Source organism: Pholcus phalangioides, unplaced genomic scaffold (genome assembly GCF_987345545.1).
Source record: "Pholcus phalangioides strain wild (caught in Gottingen) unplaced genomic scaffold, Ppha-v1.0 ptg000003l_1, whole genome shotgun sequence".
In the NCBI taxonomy this organism is placed as follows: Eukaryota; Metazoa; Arthropoda; class Arachnida; order Araneae; family Pholcidae; genus Pholcus; species Pholcus phalangioides.
The window spans coordinates 15290705-15312618 of NW_028301596.1; the positions used below are offsets into that span (position 1 = coordinate 15290705).

A 21914-nucleotide genomic window follows, 5' to 3' on the forward strand; every position below is an offset into this window, starting at 1 on the left:
TGAACACAATACACTATATTCTATAGTTTCGATGATTTCGGGGTAACGCCATTCGTAAGGTTTCATCGATAGTTATGAGGAGGACTTGTATTTAAATATTTATTGTGATGTATAATCAGGGTGGGAATCATTCCACATTGGTCAAGAAATTCCTTTCACATATCAACAAGGGGTTCCTACTGATATAAATACGTGTATGGAAATCGATTCAGTATTAAATTGAGTCACGAGAAAATAAGGCACTAGACGTAAGAATCTACTTGGGCTTGAATGACGTTTCAAAATGCGAATACGATTTCGGATTGAAACGAAGATGCAACAGAAGTAAACTACAGTGGCTAAATACCATTATATACACGAACATGTATCATTGATTTGAAGAAATTATTAAAATATCAAGGAAAACGGGAAACTTTCATTCAGTGTGTATATTCGTATGGGCCAGGGGGTCACTAACTTTTTGCATTTCTTGTATCGCTTGTACCAAAATATGAAGGTCGAGAGATCCCTTGTATCAATGAAATGAAGGCTACGACTCCCTTGCACAAATATAATGAAAGCCACCGATCCCTTATAAAGGCCCGTTCAAGTATTACGTCATCATCGATGGGGGGGGGGGGGGAGGGGTTTCCGTTTGCTGACTTTTGATGACAAGTGGGGAGGGGGGGGGGTTTGATAATGCTTACGTAATCAACCACCCCTTATGAAAATATGAGTTAGGATTCAGCAGGGCAGAGCTGATGACGAAATTTTACTGACAAGAAATTTGCTTCCGTAATACTTGAACGGACCCTAACATGGAGGCCTCGAATCCGTTGTACTAATGCAGTAATGGCCACGAGCTCTTTGTACCTATGAAATGAAGGCGCCCATTGACCCTTTTACCAATAAAATGAAGCCCATTGACCCTTTTACCAAAATGAAGGCCATGGTTCTTTTCTGCCAATAAAATTAAGGCCACGGATCTTTACTACCAACAAAATGAAAGCCGCGGACCTCTGGTACAAATGCAATGAAGATCATTACCCTTTTCACACCAATACAATGAAGGCCATAGCATAAGGCGGATACAGACTCCTTGAATGGGGAGGGAGGTGAATGTCCATCATCCTCCTGAAAACTTGAGTCTTAAGCCTTCCTACCTCTGTATCCGCCTATGGGCCATATATATATATATATATATATATATATATATATATATATACACCCTTTTTACCAATACAATGAAGACCCTTTTCATCAATGCAATAAAGATCATAGACCTTTTTTTGGTTGCATCAAAAAACTTAAGTCATGGACCCCTTGCACCAATACAATGGAAGCCACAGAGTCGTTATACGAATAAAATGAAAGTCATATACCCCCCCCCCCCCTTGAACTAATAGAATGAAGATCACATGGGCTCTTTTTGAGAATAATATTCTGACTAAAATAAAAATTATGAGTTATATAAATATTTTCTCATCCATGGAAAACATGGACTGCTCTCCGTGACCCTTCCTAAAGCCTCAGTCAGCTTCGAAGAAGTTTTCCTGTTATATGGACTCTGATATCGCAAAATGAAATTTAATAACCCTAAAATTCGTATCGATCGACGTTATCAAGGCTGTGTGTCCAGCATATGTGGTCATATCACATATTGGCCAGCCTTCTACATTGAACTTTTTGAGGGTCAATATATGATCATCCTTTTCTACGTCAGTTATTCAATTCCTGATGTTTTATTTTCTTTGTAATTTCAGCAGAGAATGTTCTTTGCTTCACCTTGTGAACTTAAACTCAACCAAAAAAGATTTAAAACATTTGCTTTTATAAGCATTAATGATTTTGTTGCCTAACTTTTGAGTATTAGTGTATATAACTTTTGTATCCCTATCTTCAGAAGCATCCATGGTAGATGGATAGGGGAAAAAATGTTTTTTAGTTCCATAGTTTTGAAACTATCTTTCCCTTTCTGCAATCCATGACATATTTTCACGGGAAAGAATAGGAAAAAACAACGTTCTCTTTTGTTTTTCAAAATTTTTATCCCTATAAAATCCTTTTTAAGGGGATTTTTTTTTCACTTTGCAAGAAGGGGAAAAAGTAAAACAAATAAGAAATTGATTGATATGGTAAACAGAAAGTGAAAATCGAATATTCGTGCTTTGCTACGGATATGTTCCAGATCCTGGCTTGTGGTATCTCTTATCTTACAAAAAGAAAAGTGTTATTATTTTCTTCTCTTCTTTGAAGTCAAGACGTCGTATCTGCATGTAAAAGAAATTCATTTTTCATTGTAAGTGTTAAAGTTGAAAATTCTATGATTATTGTGTGAATAGTTATTTTTTTTCCCCCTTACCTTTATGGAAAACACCCCCTTACCCCTTACCTTTATGTTTTTCTATGATTAGATATTTCGGTTTCTCTTTGGTGATTTTTTTCTTATGACGTCGAGTTCGTGTTCTTCGATGAGACGCACTCAATCTGATTCGGTTCGATGCAATAATTCCGTTTGGGAACTTCTTTGATGCACCAATGCCTTGTTTCGAATCTAGGGGAAAGTGGAGAAATCAGGCTCGTAAAAATCGATGTATTTTTGCACAACATAAATAAATTGACATACACTCATGTACGAATTTGAATTTTGGAATATATCTGATGTTGTAAAATTTCGTTATAATTTAAGAATGTTTAATTATTGATCTTTTTTGTCGCACCACGAAGGTAATTAGATCGGGAACAACAATTTTTTGCCTTTTTCCATACTCACCGATACGTTGGTGTGCCAACAACTTGGTGTGAGACTCCCTGCGGTAGCAATTTTTTTCTATGGTCATGTCCCCGTTTCTTATGTACCCCTGCGTCATTAAAGTTTCTGACAAGGACAGACCAAGTATTGAACTCTCGACACCTCTAAACAACCTTTGGTACTTTGGGCAAGTGTCTTATGAACCTGGCCTGCTGTGTCCCAAGAATGTTTAATGCAAAGACGTAACTGAACATTTTTCCAATATCAGAGATTCTGCAAGTCTGAGCAGTAATCATTAAAAAATGGAATTCCGAGCAGAAAATTAATCACTAAACAATGAAACCGAGCAGTAATCATTGAACAACATAACTCTCCGAGCAGGAGCAGGAAAGTATCTGACAAGGACGAACCAATGTTTGACAGGTTGTTGCACGCGACACCTCTAAACATCCTTTGGTACTGAACAATGATATTCCGAGCAGTAAGTAATCATGGAACAATTAAATTCCGAGCAATAATCATTGAAGAATTGAATTCCGAGCAATAATCATTGAACATCTGAATTCCGAGCAGCAAGTAATAATTCAACAATGGGATTCCGAGCAACAATCATTGAGCAATAGAATTCCGAGTAGTGATCATTGGACAATATAATTCTCGGAACAGTAAGTAATCATTCAACAATAGCAGTCTGTGAGCAGGAAAGTATCTGATTACGACGAACCGGGTATCTAACTCGCGACACCTCTAAACATCCTTTGGTACTGAACAATGACATTCCGAGCAATAGTTATTGAATAATGGATTTCTGTGCAGTAAGCAATCATTGAACAAAGGATTTTCGAACGGTAATCATTGAACAAAGGATTTTCGAGCGGTAATCATTGAAGAAAGGAATTACACTCAGCCGAATATCATAAAGACAGTGATTCAAAGTGTACTTTGTCATTACCAGTCTCGTAAAACATTGAGAAGCCACACTATTTGACCATATTAAGGTCATCCTATTTAGGGAATACGCCAATTGATCTCGAGTAGTTTCAAGGCAGAGACTGGTCGACTTAATGCAATATTTCTAAAACTTTTGTGACCCTTTTGTGCTGCTTTGCCCAATTCATGGTTCATCCGTTGCGATAGCAGAATATTCCGGTAAATATTCTGCATCCATAAAAGAACCATTTTAAGGCATTGAAAACAGCAACACATCAATATCTCCAACACATCGTGACAGCTTTGACAAAAGTTGGCGACGCCCCTAGGAGCTGCGACACACAGTTTGAGAACCACTGACTAAATGGTTCGAGTTGCCCGTACTCTCTCACACGGCGCTATTAAAAACCACTTCAAAATCAAGGATACTGAGGGAAAATAACGCAGGTTCTACCGAATTCCCGGGTCTACCAAAAACCATTCCGTAAATCTTGTAGGTTATATTCGACGACATCGTTCGTGAAATCCATGCGGATCCACTGCCATTAGAGTTGGCATACTAATCACGTTATTATGTGTTGCGCACATGTTCTTTATTGGCCGCATTCATGTTTTGCTCCCTCCTGCACTGTGCCCCCATCCTCTACTGCATGTATGTCTATTTGCTCCATGTAATATTCAGACCTATGAACACCTTGCTGACAATTTTTTTTCCCCAAATTTAGCCCCAAATTTTTTGTACAGCCCATTTGTAATTTTGTAAGCCCCATATCTGGGTACCTTCGAGCCGGAGGGGGGGGGGGAAGGGAGGAAGATGCGAAATCGAGGCTTTCGTGGTTCCGAAGGGGGAATGGTTCGGGCTGGTGTCCGGATGAGTACCGCGAAGTTTATTTTCCACGGAGGAATAACTTGCTCGGCACCGCGACAGCCCACGCTGGGGCACTGATATTATATTGCTTAAGTGAAGAGCCTAATTGTGCAGGGTTCGTTCTGTTCTGCGATTGGAAGTAGTTGTGGAAAATCCTGTGAGGAACGTACAGATGATATGTATTGTCTGACCACAGAAAGACGACCCATAAATGTGACCTTGATCACGAAAAGAGAGGGTTAAGTCTGCAGTGGGGAGGACATCCTCCAGGGTTGCTGTTAGAGAAGATGATTTTTCTTCTTTTCTTCTAACGGTAGAATTAACCCTCTCTTTTCTTGATGAAGGTCACAGAAGGTCATAAACCACCTTTCAGTGATCGAATCATTTTATTGCTCTTCCACGTCATTTGTTGTGGACATTATGCCGTCTGAATAGTTCAATTCCAAAGAAGTTTGTTTGAAAAATTATTGAAGTTCAATTGAGACAATGGGAAAGTATCTCACCTCGTGAGCATGGGGAATGAGCGGCAACGTTGATGACTTTTTGATATCTGCAGCTGAACAGCTTCAGCTGGCAATGGGATCCATACGTGTTGCCGTCGGATCCACAGACTAAATTCCTCTTGTCGTCCGGCGGGCAATAAATGTCACATACGCACTGTGCTTTGTCGCCTTCTTCACGGCACGACGCCCCGTGAAAGCACGACAGATCGTCACAGGTTCCCACGATTGGCTGGGCGATCGATTCTGTAAACGAACATTAAAACAAATAAATATAACCTCAGATAATTTCATACTCTTTTTAGCATACAGGGTGTCTCATAAATCCATGCATAGTTTAAATTTTAATTTTAAAAAAATGAAAGAATACGTTTGCGAAAAATTTACTCTTATAAAGTGGATTTTTGTGTACAGAAGAAAAGTTCAAATTTTTGTCAATAGAGGACACTGCACGAATGTTTCGCAGAAGTGCTTGGACCTGCGCATTTCTTCAATCTCTTCTGTGTCTGAAACGTTGTTCAAGTTCAGCCGCCTATTATTGGCTGAGTTAAAACAACTTTACCGGTAGTGCTTTCAGTGCCCAGGGTTATCAGGCACGCCCCCCCCCCCCTTTAGGAGGACAACTCATTTTTTTTCATTTCGAGTGTCCTCTTACATTTAGGAAAATTTGCAAATTTGTCCTCCTTTTCAGGTTTCAGGAATTATTTTTCTTTCTTTTTTTTCGGAGGAATATTTTTCTTTTTTTTTGCAGTCTGAAACATATATATCATATATATATATATCTTCATTGATACCAATTATTTGTTTGTTTGCGTGTGTGTTTTTCTTTCACACACATTTACGAATAGCCGTTGAAATATAATAATATTCCCTGAATTTTTTTCTGCTTTTGCTGTTTATCAATCAGTACAAGTGGCGCCATCTGTTGTAGAATCTGGGGAAATGACGTTACTGAGGGTTCCCCCTTTCTCAAATTTTCGAATCTGTTAAGCCTACTTTATCCACCAATACCAACATCTAAAAAAGCCCCCTCTCGTGAGAACACTTTTTCGCAGACCGTATTCAAATATACCAATTTTTCTAGTTTGTTTTCGAAATTTTAACTATGTATGAATTTATGGGATACCCATTGTTTAAATCATAGTTTTTTCTTTTCAATTAATGATGCACAGGGTGCGCAGGGAAGTCTTTTTTTATTCTGGGAAAAAATCACGAACCGTTGGTCATAAAACAACAAATTTCCAATTTTGTAAAAAGTATTCAAATAACGAGTAGATCTCAGATATATGTCGATGGAATGATCGAGTGGTCATAGTGATGAACTCGCATCACCAGAATCCGGATTCGAACCACACCGGTGCCACAGTGGTGGTCGGCTGAAGTTGGTTTCGAACTGCGAATACAGGAACCAATCTCCCCCGTTAAAAAGTCCCGCCACAGAAAGCAACAGACATAAAAAAATTCCACTTATCGTTTAGTTCAACTTGTCAGAAATGCCGATTTCACAGGGGGGGGAAGCAAAATTTATTGAAATAAAAGCACTATTACGAATATCGTTTTTGTAAAACATGTGAAACTACTGGAGATGAGGGAATTCAAAAAATACAAGCTAGTCTAATTTAATAATATTTAATTATTGAATGAAAATATCTAGAAATAAACTAAACGTTAAGTACGTTCACATTTTATTATGGAAACGAACGCAATTATATTGCCGCATGCTAAATTACATTGCTAAATGCTGTATGAAATTGTTAAATGCTGTATGAAATTGTTAAATGCTGTATGAAATTGTTAAATGCTGTATGAAATTGTTAAATGCTGTATGAAATTGTTAAATGCTGAATTTATTAAATTGTTAAATGCTGAATTTTTTAAATTGTAAAATGCTCAATTCTGCTGCTAAGTTCTAAATTCTGCTGCTAAATGAGAATTCTGCTCTAAATGAGAATTCTGCTCTAAATGAGAATCCTAAATTCTGCTGCTAAATGATTATTCTGCTCTAAATGAGAATCCTAAATTCTGCTGCTAAATGATTATTCTGCTCTAAATGAGAATCCTAAATTCTGCTGCTAAATGATTATTCTGCTCTAAATGAGAATTCTGCTCTTAATGAGAATCCTAAATTCTGCTCTAAATGAGAATCCTAAATTCTGCTCTAAATGAGAATCCTAAATTCTGCTCTAAATGAGAATCCTAAATTCTGCTCTAAATGAGAATCCTAAATTCTTCTCTAAATTAGAATTCTGCTCTAAATGAGAATCCTAAATTCTTCTCTAAATTAGAATTCTGCTCTAAATGAGAATCCTAAATTCTGCTCTAAATTAGAATTCTGCTCTAAATGAGAATCCTAAATTCTGCTCTAAATGAGACTTCTAAATTCTGCTCTAAATGAGACTTCTAAATTCTGCTCTAAATGAGAATTCTAAATTCTGCTGCTAAATGAGAATTCTAAATTCTGCTGCTAAATGAGAATTCTAAATTCTGCTGCTAAATGATTATTCTGCTCTAAATGAGAATCCTAAATTCTGCTCTAAATGAGAATTATAAATTCTGCTCTAAATGAGAATCCTAAATTCTGCTCTAAATGAGAATCCTAAATTCTGCTCTAAATGAGAATTATAAATTCTGCTCTAAATGAGAATTATAAATTCTGCTCTAAATGAGAATCCTAAATTCTGCTCTAAATGAGAATCCTAAATTCTGCTCTAAATGAGAATTATAAATTCTGCTCTAAATGAGAATTATAAATTCTGCTCTAAATGAGAATTATAAATTCTGCTCTAAATGAGAATCCTAAATTCTGCTCTAAATGAGAATTCTAAATTCTGCTGCTAAATGATTATTCTGCTCTAATGATAAATTCTGCTGCTAAATGCTAATTTGCAAATTCCAACTGCTAAATGCTAATTTACAAATTCCAACTGCTAAATGCTAATTTACAAATTCCAACTGCTAAATGCTAATTTACAAATTCCAACTGCTAAATGCTAATTTACAAATTCCAACTGCTAAATGCTAATTTACAAATTCCAACTGCTAAATGCTAATTTACAAATTCCAACTGCTAAATGCTAATTTACAAATTCCAACTGCTAAATGCTAAATTCTGTTGCTAAATGATGATTGCCAATTTTCAATTGCTAAATTCTATTGCTAAAACTAAATTCTATTGCTAAAGCTTAATTCTATTGCTAAAGCTTAATTCTATTGCTAAAGCTTAATTCTATTGCTAAAGCTAAATTCTATTTCTAAATTCTAAATTATATTTTTTAAATGCTGAATTATGTTTCCAAAAGATGAATTTCATTGCTAAATAATAAATTATAGTCCCTCGAAATGTATAGATTACTCAAATGACAAGCGACACATTCCCAGCTCACTTCAATGAACAGCGGGATAATTACGGATCACTTAAAGGTTGCCCATGATATTTTTTCAAACCAATGAAGGGGCCCGCACTCTCCTAAAAGTTGAGCACCCTTGGTTTAGGCATGTATCACACTATGAATCTCTCAGAAAGTTCTTTTATAAAACTTGAAAAATGCAACCAATGATTGTATCATTCGGGCAAAGGTAATCAATAGGCATTATTAGTTCTTTTTTACAAGCTTTATAATGTATTTTCCATCAAACATTTATAATGTAATACCGGCCTTATGGCAAATGAAAGCCTTTAAATAGGATTCGGTAGTTTCTCAGCATTCATAAAGATTCACAGTTATGGTTAATTATACACGACAGGGGAATGATATTTAATGAAAAACAAATTCCCGTATTTAGGGAAGTTGGGAAAACTAGCCGTTGTATCGAAGTGAATAGTCTTTATATTGATATATCTCGCGCTTTCTGTGTCTCACGACTTTCTCACTGTTCTACTATAACCACCATTGAGTTCTAAATTTTGGACCCGAATCGTTTTTGTTCTGCGCGGTAAACAAAAACCTTAATGGCGACCGGGAATATCGATGAAATGACGAGCCATTTGTCTGCTCGATACTAGTTGTCTTCGCATTTTTGGCGATTATTTTGGGTATGTCGATGAAATATTTATATTTACGAACTTGTTTTTAGTATTGATCGTGACAAACTCGAGAAGATGAAGTGCAAACCCCTGTTAACGCCAAAAAGTTTCTCAAAGAGAAAAAACCCCTCCGCGGCCAATGTAATAACTCGTATCATGAACTCTAGCAGAGTCCCACTTTCGGATGTGATACGTCCCAGCTCTTGCATCGACATGTCTAGGAACCTGAGATTGACTTCTTCTGTCCCTTCAAAAGGAACCGAATCTTCCATCAACGTCGGTCCTACTCCGCCCAGAGACGATTATTCTCGGCTGTCACCACCTGGTAATCGAACGTATGGAACCAATGTTTACAGATCTCAGAGGAGTTCTGCCTGGAATGAAAATTCTCGACAAACTCGGATGTCCATTCCAGTGCCTAGCAATACCTATGTGAAGCGGACACCTTCATCGAGAGGCAGGAGTGTGGGAATATCGCAGGTTAGCAATAAAGCACCTAGCAATCCACACACGCTGCAAATGACTTTCAGAGGGACTAAGAATACCGGGTCATTCCAATCAGGGAACAGCAATGTTTTCACAAAGAGGTACAGCCATAGAAGAACTGACGGAGCTCCTCGGATAGATCGAACGAGCAGTAGTAGTTTCTTCAAAGATAATACGTCTTCCGACTGTGACCGAAATCCTAAAAGCCCACGGAACACTTGCGGTTCTTTCAGTGAATTAGGAAGCAGTTCTTCAGGATTCTCGGTTGACAAAACGGACCGGACCTGCGAAAAGAGAAAGGTCGAGGATCCCCATGTATCAAATTTAGCGAGACGGTTCAGTGCTATGAAACTAACTATGTCTAATTACGATGCGAGTCGCAACACTCTGGACTCATCATCGAGCGATGAGGAGGATGAGGACGAGGATTCGATACTGACAAAGAATCGCTCAGGTGCTGAAACTTATTTCGACTCGGATGAATACCAGATGCAACTGCTCCGTGATTTCGACTCGTCGGCTTCAGAGACGGAAGGCGAATATTCCAGTGCCTTGAACATTAGTGGCAAAGCAGAAGAACTAGTGGCCGAGGAAGAAATAGTAGTAACAGCCGAGGATGCTCGTCCACACTCCCCGGTGGCAGTGAAGTCGGCATCTGAACGTTCAACGCCGCCATCATTTCCATGGTCACCCGTTTCAAAAATGAGAACGTTCTTCTTTCCTTCCGAGACCTTGGCGGATCGTGGTGATGGTGGCATAGTCTTTCCTAAATGCACAGCTGCTGCTCCAGTTAAAGCAAATCCGCCGTCACAAGTTCCGAACACACTCCAACCTCTTAAAACGTGTAATAAACTGAAAACAACTGAATGTTCAGATCTCCACACCGAGAGCCGCCGCTCACCGATCAGGGAGATGGAAGCCGAACTAAAAGACAATAACGTCCGGAACGTGAACTACCAGCTGATGAAAGAAGTTTACGAAACTTTCGCCAAGAGGCGTCTGCCGGAAGTCGAGGTCTCCAAGTATCAGGAGGGCGTCGTACACGGTGACGTCGTATCACGACACGCCGAAATAAATATTGTCACCGTCGCGTGCGTACTGGATGACCTATGTGAGAAGGTGAACACGAAGCTGGTGTGCGAGAATGAGATACGGTCAATGAAGAAGACCATGGCAGAGGACGACTCGTCGTTGAATCCGAGTATCAGCATTTCAGACAGTTCGAGTTGTTCTACTCTACAAACCCAACACGGATGTATTGAAAAGGACGGGAAGTTGTTTTCTGTTTGTTCTCGTTCGTATTCCTCCTTAAAACGGCCCGTCACTAAACGCACTGGTTCGAATCATTCAAATAACAGTAGCCTCTCCGGGGGAGGAGACGTTGAGACAAAAACTGCATGCAGGAGAGCCCAAAGAATCGAAAGCTGTGAACCGCAAGAGCTGTCAGTCGAAGTCTCCTCGGCCTCAACGGGGATTCGGAAACAGACGAGAAACTTGAAAGCAACGAGGTCATTAGCGGTGAAATCAGAGAGGGAACAGAGATCTTGCGTGAGTATGCCGAGTTCCAGAGTAGGCTCTGCCCGTCTTTACTCGGGAAGAACCGACAGGGATCGTCCATCGTCCGCATCTCCAAAGAAACGACCGATTCCCGTGAGAGAAGAGCGCCATTCATCTTCCGAGTTGAAGAAGTATCGTCCGTTGAACGAATCAGAGAAACATCGTCCAGTGATTGAGCCGAGTACATGCCGTCCGATAACTGAACCGGACAAGCATCGGCCATTGATTGAATCCAAGCATCATCAGTTCATTGAGATGGAAAAACATCGTTTGTCTCCGGAATCCGAAAAGCGTCATCTATCCACTGAGTCAGAGAGGCATGGGTCATTTGTCGAATCGGGGAAACGAAGCCCATCTGCAGAATCGGGGAAACGCAGTCCAGCCGGGGACTCGGGGACACATAGTCCTCGGATGGAATCCGGGAAGAACAGTCCCTGTATGGAATCTGGGAAGAATAGTCCCTGTATGGAATCAAGGAAGCGCAGTCCATCCGTGGAATCTGGGAAGCACAGTCCATCCGTGGAATCAGGTAAGATTAGTCCGTCCGTGGAATTAGGTAAAATCAGTCCGACTTCCGAACCGGAAAAAAATCGGCTTTCCGTCGAAACAAAGAAGTCTAGTCCAGCCGCTGAATCACGGAAGCAACGAGTACCTACCGATCAAAAGAAAAAACGTTCACCAGTCGAATCAAAGAAATCTAATCTAACTGTTGATTCTCAGAGCCGTCGTTCAACTGCCGATTCTCGGAAGTCCCGGCCGGATGGCGAATCGAATAATCGTCCCAAATCTCATCAGGACAGACCACTTCCCAAGAAGTTCTCTGTTTCGAAAACTAATGTCAAGAAAACACCAGAGAAAAGATCCGATAGATCTCCGTCAGCGAAGAACGTAGTGAAAAAACCATCCCCCAAGAAAGCGGACCCGAGGACCAAAGTCGGAGGAGGACAAGATAACCAGCCCCGAAAACGTCCACTAGGAATGAAACCGAACTTCCCTCCCGTGGAAGTGAAGCTCCAGAAGAAGAGCAAAACGTACAACGTCCCCGAAGAGTTCACCAGAGTTTTTCATCATCTCACCAGACACGATGATCCATTGAACAGCGGAATTGTTATAACGAGGAAGATGAGCACCTGCTGGCTCAAGGACTCAGGGATCTTGGACCCGAGCCTCTCCGCGGCCAGGGCTGGTGAGCTCTTCAATGATAGTGCAGGGTGAGAAAAATTTATTCCTACCGATAATGTTAGTTTTATTTTATTTTATATTTTAGTATGATTTTTAACTCGCTGATTAGATCATACATGCGTTATGGGCTCATGTGCGGAGGCTAGATCAGTGGTTCTCAACCTGGAGTCATAGGACCATCTTGCAATCCTGGGATAAGGAGGCAAGAGTAAACATCTCTAGTAGGGGGATATGCGCTGGGCGAGCCTCGAGCAACGTCGATCAACCCCTACAGCAATGATATAAATTTTTTTACTATGTTTTTCAAATGTAAGCGTGTAAATATGTTGTTACTTCTCCAGCTAAATATGAGACTCCCAGAACATCGCTTTGCCCGGGAACCTATGGTGTTAAGAACATGCAGAAATTCTCCACAAGAAGGAAGCTCACTGAACTCTAGTTCAAGTTAGCTTTACCTCACACGCTCATCCTGGGTCATGTGTCGGGAGCTTCGATTTATTGAGTAGGTTTGTTGGATCCTCCCGTATTTTATCTATTTTTACTGCGTAATTTGGCTCTTGTGAAGAATTTTTATCAATCTTCTGGATCCGAAAAGCGCCGCAGATAACTTGAGTGATGCAGAACCGCACTTCGGGCCGCTTAAGTGCTCTAAAACTGTGCCGCATGTCACGAAATATATCTCTAAATGTGCCACATGACACTCAAGGGATCTATATATATGTGCCACGGATCGCTTAAGTGTTCTGAAACTGTGTCGCGGTGACTTAAGTAATCTGTGACTGTGCCACGGGCTTAATTGATTAGATCTGAAAATGTGCAACAGGCCGCATTAATGCTCTGGAAATGTGCCACGGGTCACTTGGACGATCTGTAAATGTGCCGCTTTGTTCATTTTTACAAAATTAGGTTGGGGGGGCAGGTCACATCAGATAACCCCCAGGGCCCCATTTGGTCCGCAGGCCAAGTATTAACCATATATGGCTTAGAGGGCGGGTCGCAATGAATTTCTTAAAAATAAATTTTTCTGAGTTCTTAGCCTTCAAATAGCATTGCAATTAACAGAAATTGATTATAACAACATATAAAGATATTTTCTTTGGAAATTTTAATTTTTTTAAAACATTTTTTTTGCATTGAAAAATAAGTTTTTGATCGTCTGGGGGGGGGGAGCAAGAGCCCCCTATGCTACGCTCCCCGCGCACGTCTGTGATCCCACCAATATTCGTCATGCCGGGTTTTCCTAGGAGCAGGTTACCTTCTCCGTGTGCAGCGTGAAAACGCTGATTGGTTAAAAAACCTGAATATTTCTGGTTTTTAACTAATCCCTTTCTTCACGCTGCACACTATGCAGAAATTCTACTCCTAGGAAAACCCGGCTTCAGGGGGTGGGGGCAGAGCTGACGAAATTTTGCTTACGGGGGGGGGGGGTCGAAATAGGCTAAAACTTCACTGGCGTAATACTTTAACGGTCCCTCAGCAAAGTTTGATAGAGAGTTCCGTAACTGAGAGAGAGATGACATCAATAACTGTCTAAATAAATGAAGCTTTGCCCAAGGTCAAGGAATTCTACCGTGATGCCGATTCAAGAACGTATTAGAATAATGTAGTAGCTGAGATCAATCATAAATAAACATTAATGATCAAGTTGTGATTTGTAGTCATTTTACGGATTCAGTATAGTTTAATATCGGTTAATTCGAACTTTTTTACTCTCCCCTTGAGCTTCGAATTAAACCAAGTTCGACTGCATTTTTATTTTGTTTTTGAATCACTCTGTTGAAGATCTTTTCATCGTTTTATCAGCATGAAGCTTGTTCTCAACGTCCACGACTATTATCGCTACCTGACGAAGATATCGCTAGTGAAGAATGTGAGGGTCCACCAGCTTGTCGAGCAAATGTTGAGATGCCGTCCGATTTGTACTACTCCTAAGCCGAAAGTAAATGTTCCCTCTTTTATGTATTTATTTCGCATTTATTTTGAAAAACCAATTGTGCAGTCGACGCTCGTTATAACGAACCACGACCCGTTCCTTCGAAAACGAACGTTATATTGTGTGGTCGTTATTATGTTACTGGTCGTTGCGATGGAATCGTCGCTATAACTCGAGGTCATTATACCGACCGTTGACTGTATAATATGATAATTTTTGTTAACCGTTTTTCTTATACAGCCGCAATATAATGTAAATGCACGAGCTTTGATTACACGAGGACTAAATGGTTAGGACTAATATTTGTACAATTTTCTCTCACGAGGGCAGAGCATAGCTTCTCGAACTGGAAACTAACAAGCAAGCATTCAGCCATCAGGCATTGAATTCATTTTCGGTAAGCCCACCGCTTTCAAATCAGATACCAAACCTAAACTCCCTCGAAAACTCAAGCTGACATATCCGACATCTTTGAGTGAATTCTCACGTCAGAATTACCGCTACAGTCAATCGCTGTTCCATAACCTGCTTTTTTTTAATAATTATACTGTAAACAATAAATAGGTTCTGTCATTCCAAGATGAGCTCTCCCAACTCTCCAGGTGCCTTTACTTCAAGTCGAGGATTTGTGAGCCATTTCAGATCGATATGTCTTACTTTCTACAACTGAGCTTTTCTCTCCCACGCTTCAAATAGCACACGGAAAGGCTAAGAGGCTTGCCTACCCGATGAAAATGCTCAAGAAGTGTACGTCACACACTTCTAAAAAGAGAGGAGGAAGCATAGTACCGCACAAAATACGTAGGATGCTTGCTGTTCATAGCAAGAAGTACAGAAGATGCTTACTCACTCCCAGATATGCGTACGAGGCTTGCGTACCGTACCGTTCGAAACTCGAAGGATGTGTTTGCTCATTCATAGACGCGAAAATGGGACTCTCTTACCCATTCGTATTACTCATAGAAATGCTTAAGAACAGTGTGTTTCGTGCGCTTGAAATGCTGAAAAGACTAACCATAATATGCGTGTAAGCTGTAGGGCATGCTACCAACCTACTACCGTGTTCCTCCGAAAACATGACCCGATCTTATATTAATTTCTAGTCCAAAATATTTAACAGGGCTTATTTTGGGTTAAGTCACATTCTTTACCAAAATTTATATTAATTTTCTGCAAATATCTGCGTATTTTGGGCTTGAATGTTTTACACGACTCCTCTACTGAGATCCATCGGCCTCATTTTCTTATGACCAGAAGAGAGCTCTTCTAAAATGAGCATTTCTTACCATTGGGGCCTGTTCCTAACGCATTGGCAAAATATCTGCTAATTGATTTGATCACTGCGTAGACTCCATGCATTAAGCCCTGCTTTCAATAGCTTGCTCATATGCATACAACGTCACGAATTTCGAGATTGATAGGCAGTCTGGCTTACGTGAGTATTTTCTCTGGATGCGTTTAGGGCACCCATTTGAGTATTTGCAATTACTGTTGGATAATATTGTAATTTATTACAATATTAAGGGAGTCATAATATCACATTTGTCCCCCACAAACTCGCAAATAGTTCAAAACTGTTGGTGTATTTAAATGCGGTTTGTGAAAAAACTTGAAAAGTTATTCTCACGAACGGATGATCTTTTTTCTGTTTTGTACCAAAACAGACATTAACTTTTTGGCCGATAGAGAACGGTGCACTAACTGAAACAAACAACTGCAAATCTGAAAAATTAGTGTTCTATATAATCCAGGGCGCGGATAACATCTTATTTCTGAACTTTTCCTGTTACTGGAGCTTGCATAACATTCCAATTGTGATGTTAGCATTGAGGAGATAAAGCTCTATATTGATGCATTTTCTTTTATCTCAGGTAAAAGATTTACAAACATTTCGGACAGAGTAGAGATTAAAAAAAAATCATCAATAAATCGATGAAAAGTTGTATAAATTTACGAACTTATAATAATGTGTTCGTATATTGCTAATGATTTTACTTGATTTTACTAGGGCTTATCTTCGGCGTCGCGTTCTTTTGGAGCACCCTGAAAAGTTATATGCTAGGGTTTTTCTTTTGGTTATGTCTTCTTTGTAGGAAAAAATCACCACTCCCTCCCTAGAAATGCGAAGGAAGCTTGCTTGCTTAAAGAAATTCGCACACGCCAAGAACTGCCTAGGAGATATGCTGCTCGCAGTCCCAGATATGCGTATGAAGCTTGTGTGCCCCGCTATATATCGTGTTCTTGTTTACAGAAGTATGACAAAACCGTATTGATTCCAGTATGTCTTGTTTCGTTACCAGACTAGACACATTGTTGTGGAACTAGGTGTTAATAACGTACCCACATTGCGGCCCTGCCAATTATACAATCTCTCCACTATATTTAATCTTTTCCCTTTTTTTGTCCAGGTAATGGTCTGAAATTTCTATAACTTGTCCTTTTTATGGAGGACAGGATGACCCATAATCTGGTAAGTAGTTCAAAAATGCATAACGATACCAGAATGTAAGCTTTTGCTGGTCCCTGCCTATGCCATGATGCGGCTTTAGGAGGTGGCTCTTTGGACCCTAAGATTAAAATGCATGAAGATTGAAGGAATGCAATTTGCGGGATTTTTTTTTTTGGTACAGAAAAAATACTTATTTCAAATTTTTCTAAGTAGAGAGCGCTGCAATAAAACAAATTACTGGAAATATACGAATCAGTGTCCTTTAAAATCCAGGGTGTAAGATTAACAGCTCATTTCCAAGTTTCTTATTGAAGACACTTGCATAAGATTTTCTTTGCGATATTGGCGTTGGGGAAAAAAGCATCATTAGTGAAGGTGTTTCACCTCAGCCACGAATCGCCGGATGAAACTTTACAAACGTTTCGAGTACAGAAGAGAATGAAGGAAGAATCAGGTCCAATCAATTCTGCCGGACTTGTTTAACCTGGCCCTCTCTATCGACACAAAAATTGAATTTCTTTTTTCTATACCAGAAAATTCCATTTCGTGAGAATAACTGTTTCTGGAACCCACATTAAAATTTACCAATTCCTCCAACTGTTATGAATTTTCATACTATTTACGAATTTATGGGACACCCTGTGTTATGATTAATAACAAAATTTCGCCATAGTGATCTTCAGATATAAATTGCTATAGATGTATTTACATAATGTGTTGTTTTTTCCCCTCATCACGTTCTTTCATAAGTTTCAGGACAGTGCCCCGTCATCCGCAATTCAGATTCCGGAGCTGCCATCAAGCATCCCAGTTTTAAGAAAGAAGAGCACCGAAAGCCGAAACAGTTCACCTCGTTCACACCGATAATTGATTTATGGTTAATCTTTGCTTTCGTAATGAAGTAAAAATGTCGCGTGCTCTTGCAGTTAGAAATAGACCGTCGAATAGCAGTTTTGTATCATTGTAGTTATCTCCTATTGAACTTACAATCAAGTTCCAAGATCGAAAAATTGAAAAGTAAAGCTTGTGATTCAGATTCAATCAATTATATTAAGCTCTGTTTCTTTAAATTATTCAAATTTGATCATTTGTTTCCATACATTACTGATGTAATGAATCGAGCGATAACTGTATTGTGGCAACTGCTCAAAATAGCTACCAGTCTAGATTACACTGTCATCCCTTTATGCACAAAATCTCGCGAGATATTTGTCTAATAGTGCTAGTATAGAGACGCGAAACGATTGGAAGCGCCGAAAATGTGGTGCTAGAGGTGCATGAAGGGCATTGGTCAGAAATTGGTCAAATTCACAAGTATTAACACAAGTTGGAAAAAATCTCCAAATTTTGGAGAAGACTAAATGCAGACGCCTACGCTGGTAGGGACATATTCTCCGGAAAGGCGGATTGCTGTGAGACGTGATGGAAAACAGGACTGAAGGGAAAAGGCTCAGGAGAAGGACCAGAGTCTTTATCCCAGCGCTACTAAATGACGCAGAATGTACCAGCTATAACGAACTAAAAAACTCAGTCTACCCAAGACAGAGATGAGTGGCGGTTGCTAAACATGGGAGTGAACCAGTCTTAGAACTGATGTACTACTAATGATGACGAGTGGTTTCATGAAAACACAATTACCAATTGGTCCGTTACCTTAGTGTCAGTATCTTCACGATCGTGCCCGAGGCATATTTCGTACAAAAGCTGGAATGAACGAGTACCGCTATCACGTAGGTCAGGAGTTTTTAAACTTTCTCAGCCGCGACCCATAAACAACAGAAAAATAAGATTTGCGAGCCGCAGGACTGTTTTTATTTTCCGCCATAAGTTTGTGAAACCAGTGATGCAATAAGGGCATTTATAACAGCATTGTAAGTGGATTCATACGGCTCATCCAGGAAGCTCTTGCTAATAAAGTTTTGGTTGTGACACATAGCTTCAAACTCCCTGACTGAAAGTGGATTTGTAAGGCCTATCTCGGAATCCCCTGAAAATCAAGTTTGGTCTCGACCAAAAGATTTCCTGGCTGTAATTGTAATTGTAAGAACCACCTCAAAAGCCCCTGCGAATACTTTTTGGGTCTTGACCCATAGCTAAAAACTGTTGGCTGAAAGCAGCTCCATAGGATTCTTTTCGGACGCTCCTGCGCATCAAGTTTGCGTGGGGACCTATAGTTCAAGAGCCCCTGTCTGTTTGTGGATTTGAACGACCCATCTCTGAAACTCCTGTGACCCAAATTTTTGCCGCCCTTCCGACACATTTTGATCGGTAGTACAGTTCTGTATGACAAATATGAGACAGAAGTTGGTAAAGTAGTCTGCATGTGTGCAGCAATTTCAAGTCCGAGCACCTGTCATTTTCACTTAAAAATATAGAGGACTGATGGCAGTACCATTATAACACATAACTCTGACTGCATTTAATACGTTAGGGTCACTCAGAGCACACGACATATCCTCATATCACACTTACTGGCATGAATAAATTATTTAAAAATTTCCAAGAGCAATGTTTAGGAGATACGTATACTGTAGTAGTCAACAGTAGCAGGGTTGCAACTAAATGCTTGGTCAGCCAGGGCACAAACACGCATTTTAACCCACCCCCTCCCCCACGTAATGTTGAAGGAAAGTTTAAAAAATGAAATTTATGCTCTTCCTGGTCCGACACCAGACCCGTCTACTCTGACCCTGAGCTTGAGCCAGTGTGAGAGTTTGAATCAATAACGCGTGTGTTTAAAGTACTACGTTCGAATCGAGTAGAATGTGGAGCCTCCAATATCTGTATCAACAAAGCATATCTCTGCCGCAGTTGATTTAATAACACCTCAAGTGACAGCAAAATTTTGGGAAGAGTTCGAATACGGTTTTACAAATCCTCAAATGCTACTGTACACTTGGAAAGAGATCATGTACCGCGTTTACACATCTGCAGAGTCATTAAAGGTGCTCAAAGTGAAAATAAATGCAAAGATCAATTCCATGAAAAATTTTACACTGAATAAAACATTATAATTTATTGATATTTATTTTAAAAGAACTTTTAAAGTACTTGCATATCTTACCATCCGTACATCCATCGGGTCCTAATACAGTTCCTGCCGGGCAGACATTGCATTTCTTTCCCTGAACGCCATTCTTACATACGCATCTCCCACTCATCTGCTCGCAGTCAACTCGGACGGATCCATAAAGGTTACATACACACGCTTTTCATGATAAACACAGAAAAAAAAAACCACACGTCTGATTAGTATTAGCAAAAACACACAGGAAAAACGCAATATCATCATTCTACTGCATGTAAAATATTTTTATAATATAATTCTTATGATATATTATTCAAGAAACTAAACGGTAGGTAAATGCAGAAATAATTTCAAACATAACAAATCCTGGCATTTAAATTGGCCTCATTTCAACGCAAGCAGCACGAAAAGACTTTCTTTTCTTCGGAGTCACACGAACAAAAAATGTTCTTCTTTTTCCAAAGAAAAGACTTAATACTAGGAGAAATTTACACTCAAATAAATCCCATTTATTCGGAAATTTCAAATTCATGAGACAAGTCAAGAAAAAAGAAATCAAATTACATTTATTGTACTATTCAGGACGCCGCAGATGTTTGGGGGGGGGGGAGAAAAGAATAGAGTACAATGTTTCTTAATAAATATATCTACAAACACGGCTTTGGATTTTTCCAGAAGAAAATTCTAGATTTTTTTGTTAAGGTTCGAGTTGAGTTATGGAAATGCGGTAGTCAAGTCTGTTGGATGACTAATGTTTTATTACACTGAAGTTACTAAGGTTCTACTAAAGCCGCTAGTGGAGAAGAAATCTGTTTTTAAATGGCGTTTTTTTTAAGCTGTGAATTTACCCTTCTGTGAAACTACTTACAAACAGATTTACATTTGACAACGTTAAGTCACGATAAATTGCCTTCTTTTTGTATATTCCCCCATGCAAAAAGCAATTGTAAATGGAATGGCAAGAGAATAAAACGTTCTATTTTTTTTTTTTTTAGAAAAAGAAAGTGTTTGAAAAAATTTAAAATTAGCCTTTTTTTTTTCTATTTTACCCGTGGAATCTAGTTCTCATTGTACGTCCAGACAAAATGGAATTTCAGTTGACACGCTCCTAAAAAAAAATCTATAGCTATTTTTATGTTAAAAAAATAATGCGTTGCGTTTGTGAAAAAGGACTATTTATTTTTAAAAAAGGCAATGAACTGTATAATTTAAACATATGTGATAAAATGTATTCCATGAGGATATGAAAATTATGTTGATTTGAACATTATTCCAGTTTGAATTGTTATTAGGTAAATTAATTTGTTCAGATTTATACATTTTACAATACTCATTCCGTTGTTTAGAATTTTTACATTATTTAAAGAAGAGATTGATGTTGCAGTAGAATTACGTCAGCATCGAGGTGGGGGGGGGGGGAGGGGGTTCGGATTTGCTGACTTTTGATGACAAGAGGGGGAGGGCGATTTGAAGATTTCTTACGTCATCAACCACCCTTTTTGAAGATGGTTTGCTGACAGAGGGGGGGGGGGGTCAGTGTTTTGCTGACAAGGGGGGGGGGGTTCAAAAACGGCGGAAAATCTGCTTACGTAATACTTCAATGGCCCCTATAGCGAAAATTTCGTTTTAACGAATACTTTTATAAACCCAAAGATAAGTGTGCATAGGAACAATGCAAAGACCTGGAATTCCTTTATAACGAAATTTCGTTTTGACGAAATGAGTTTTTCGGTCTCTTGGAGTTCGTTATAACGGGACACGAATGTATTTCATTATAAATTTTGTTGCGAGAAAGTTATTTATTACACTGCAGTAAGAAGTTTAGTGTAAAAATGCATCATTACTCCAAGTATTTAAAAAAAAAATGACTGTTTTCAGAATGTTTATCTAAAAACATTGTTTTGTTTTTTCGTTATTGATCAATTGCATCAAATTCCCATGATAAAATAGAGGCTCGGTAGAATAACCTGCTAAGTTGTTGGCTTCTGGACTTCAAAGACAGATGACATTACTCCTTATAAATAAATGACAGCAGTCCTCAGAAACAAACTTCGAGTTAGATGCAGATTACATGCACATTTCTATACCTTTCATGCGAAAGAAATAGCTAATAATTGCAAGAGAATAAGGAAAAAAAACTTTTCATTAAGATAAGTTAACAAATGTTTAAAAAAAATTATAATTAGTTTTTTTCCCGTTAAAAATAGTTCTCATAGTATATAGCCA

The 21914-nt window shown here is 39.1% G+C and overlaps 1 protein-coding gene across 3 annotated transcripts in view; it reads right to left on the reverse strand.

Moving 5' to 3' along the window:
* The window catches only part of LOC149088158 (agrin-like), a 147598-nt gene that overhangs the window by 33821 nt on the left and 91863 nt on the right, over window positions 1-21914 (reverse strand). For all 3 annotated transcript variants that reach the window (XM_089245035.1, XM_089245026.1, XM_089245044.1), the window contains exons 15-17: window positions 19725-19868; window positions 5033-5275; window positions 2372-2533 (exon numbers count right to left, since the gene is read on the reverse strand). In XM_089245035.1, coding sequence (XP_089101161.1) covers window positions 2372-2533; window positions 5033-5275; window positions 19725-19868 — 549 coding nt within the window. The remainder of the gene's footprint in view (window positions 1-2371; window positions 2534-5032; window positions 5276-19724; window positions 19869-21914) is intronic.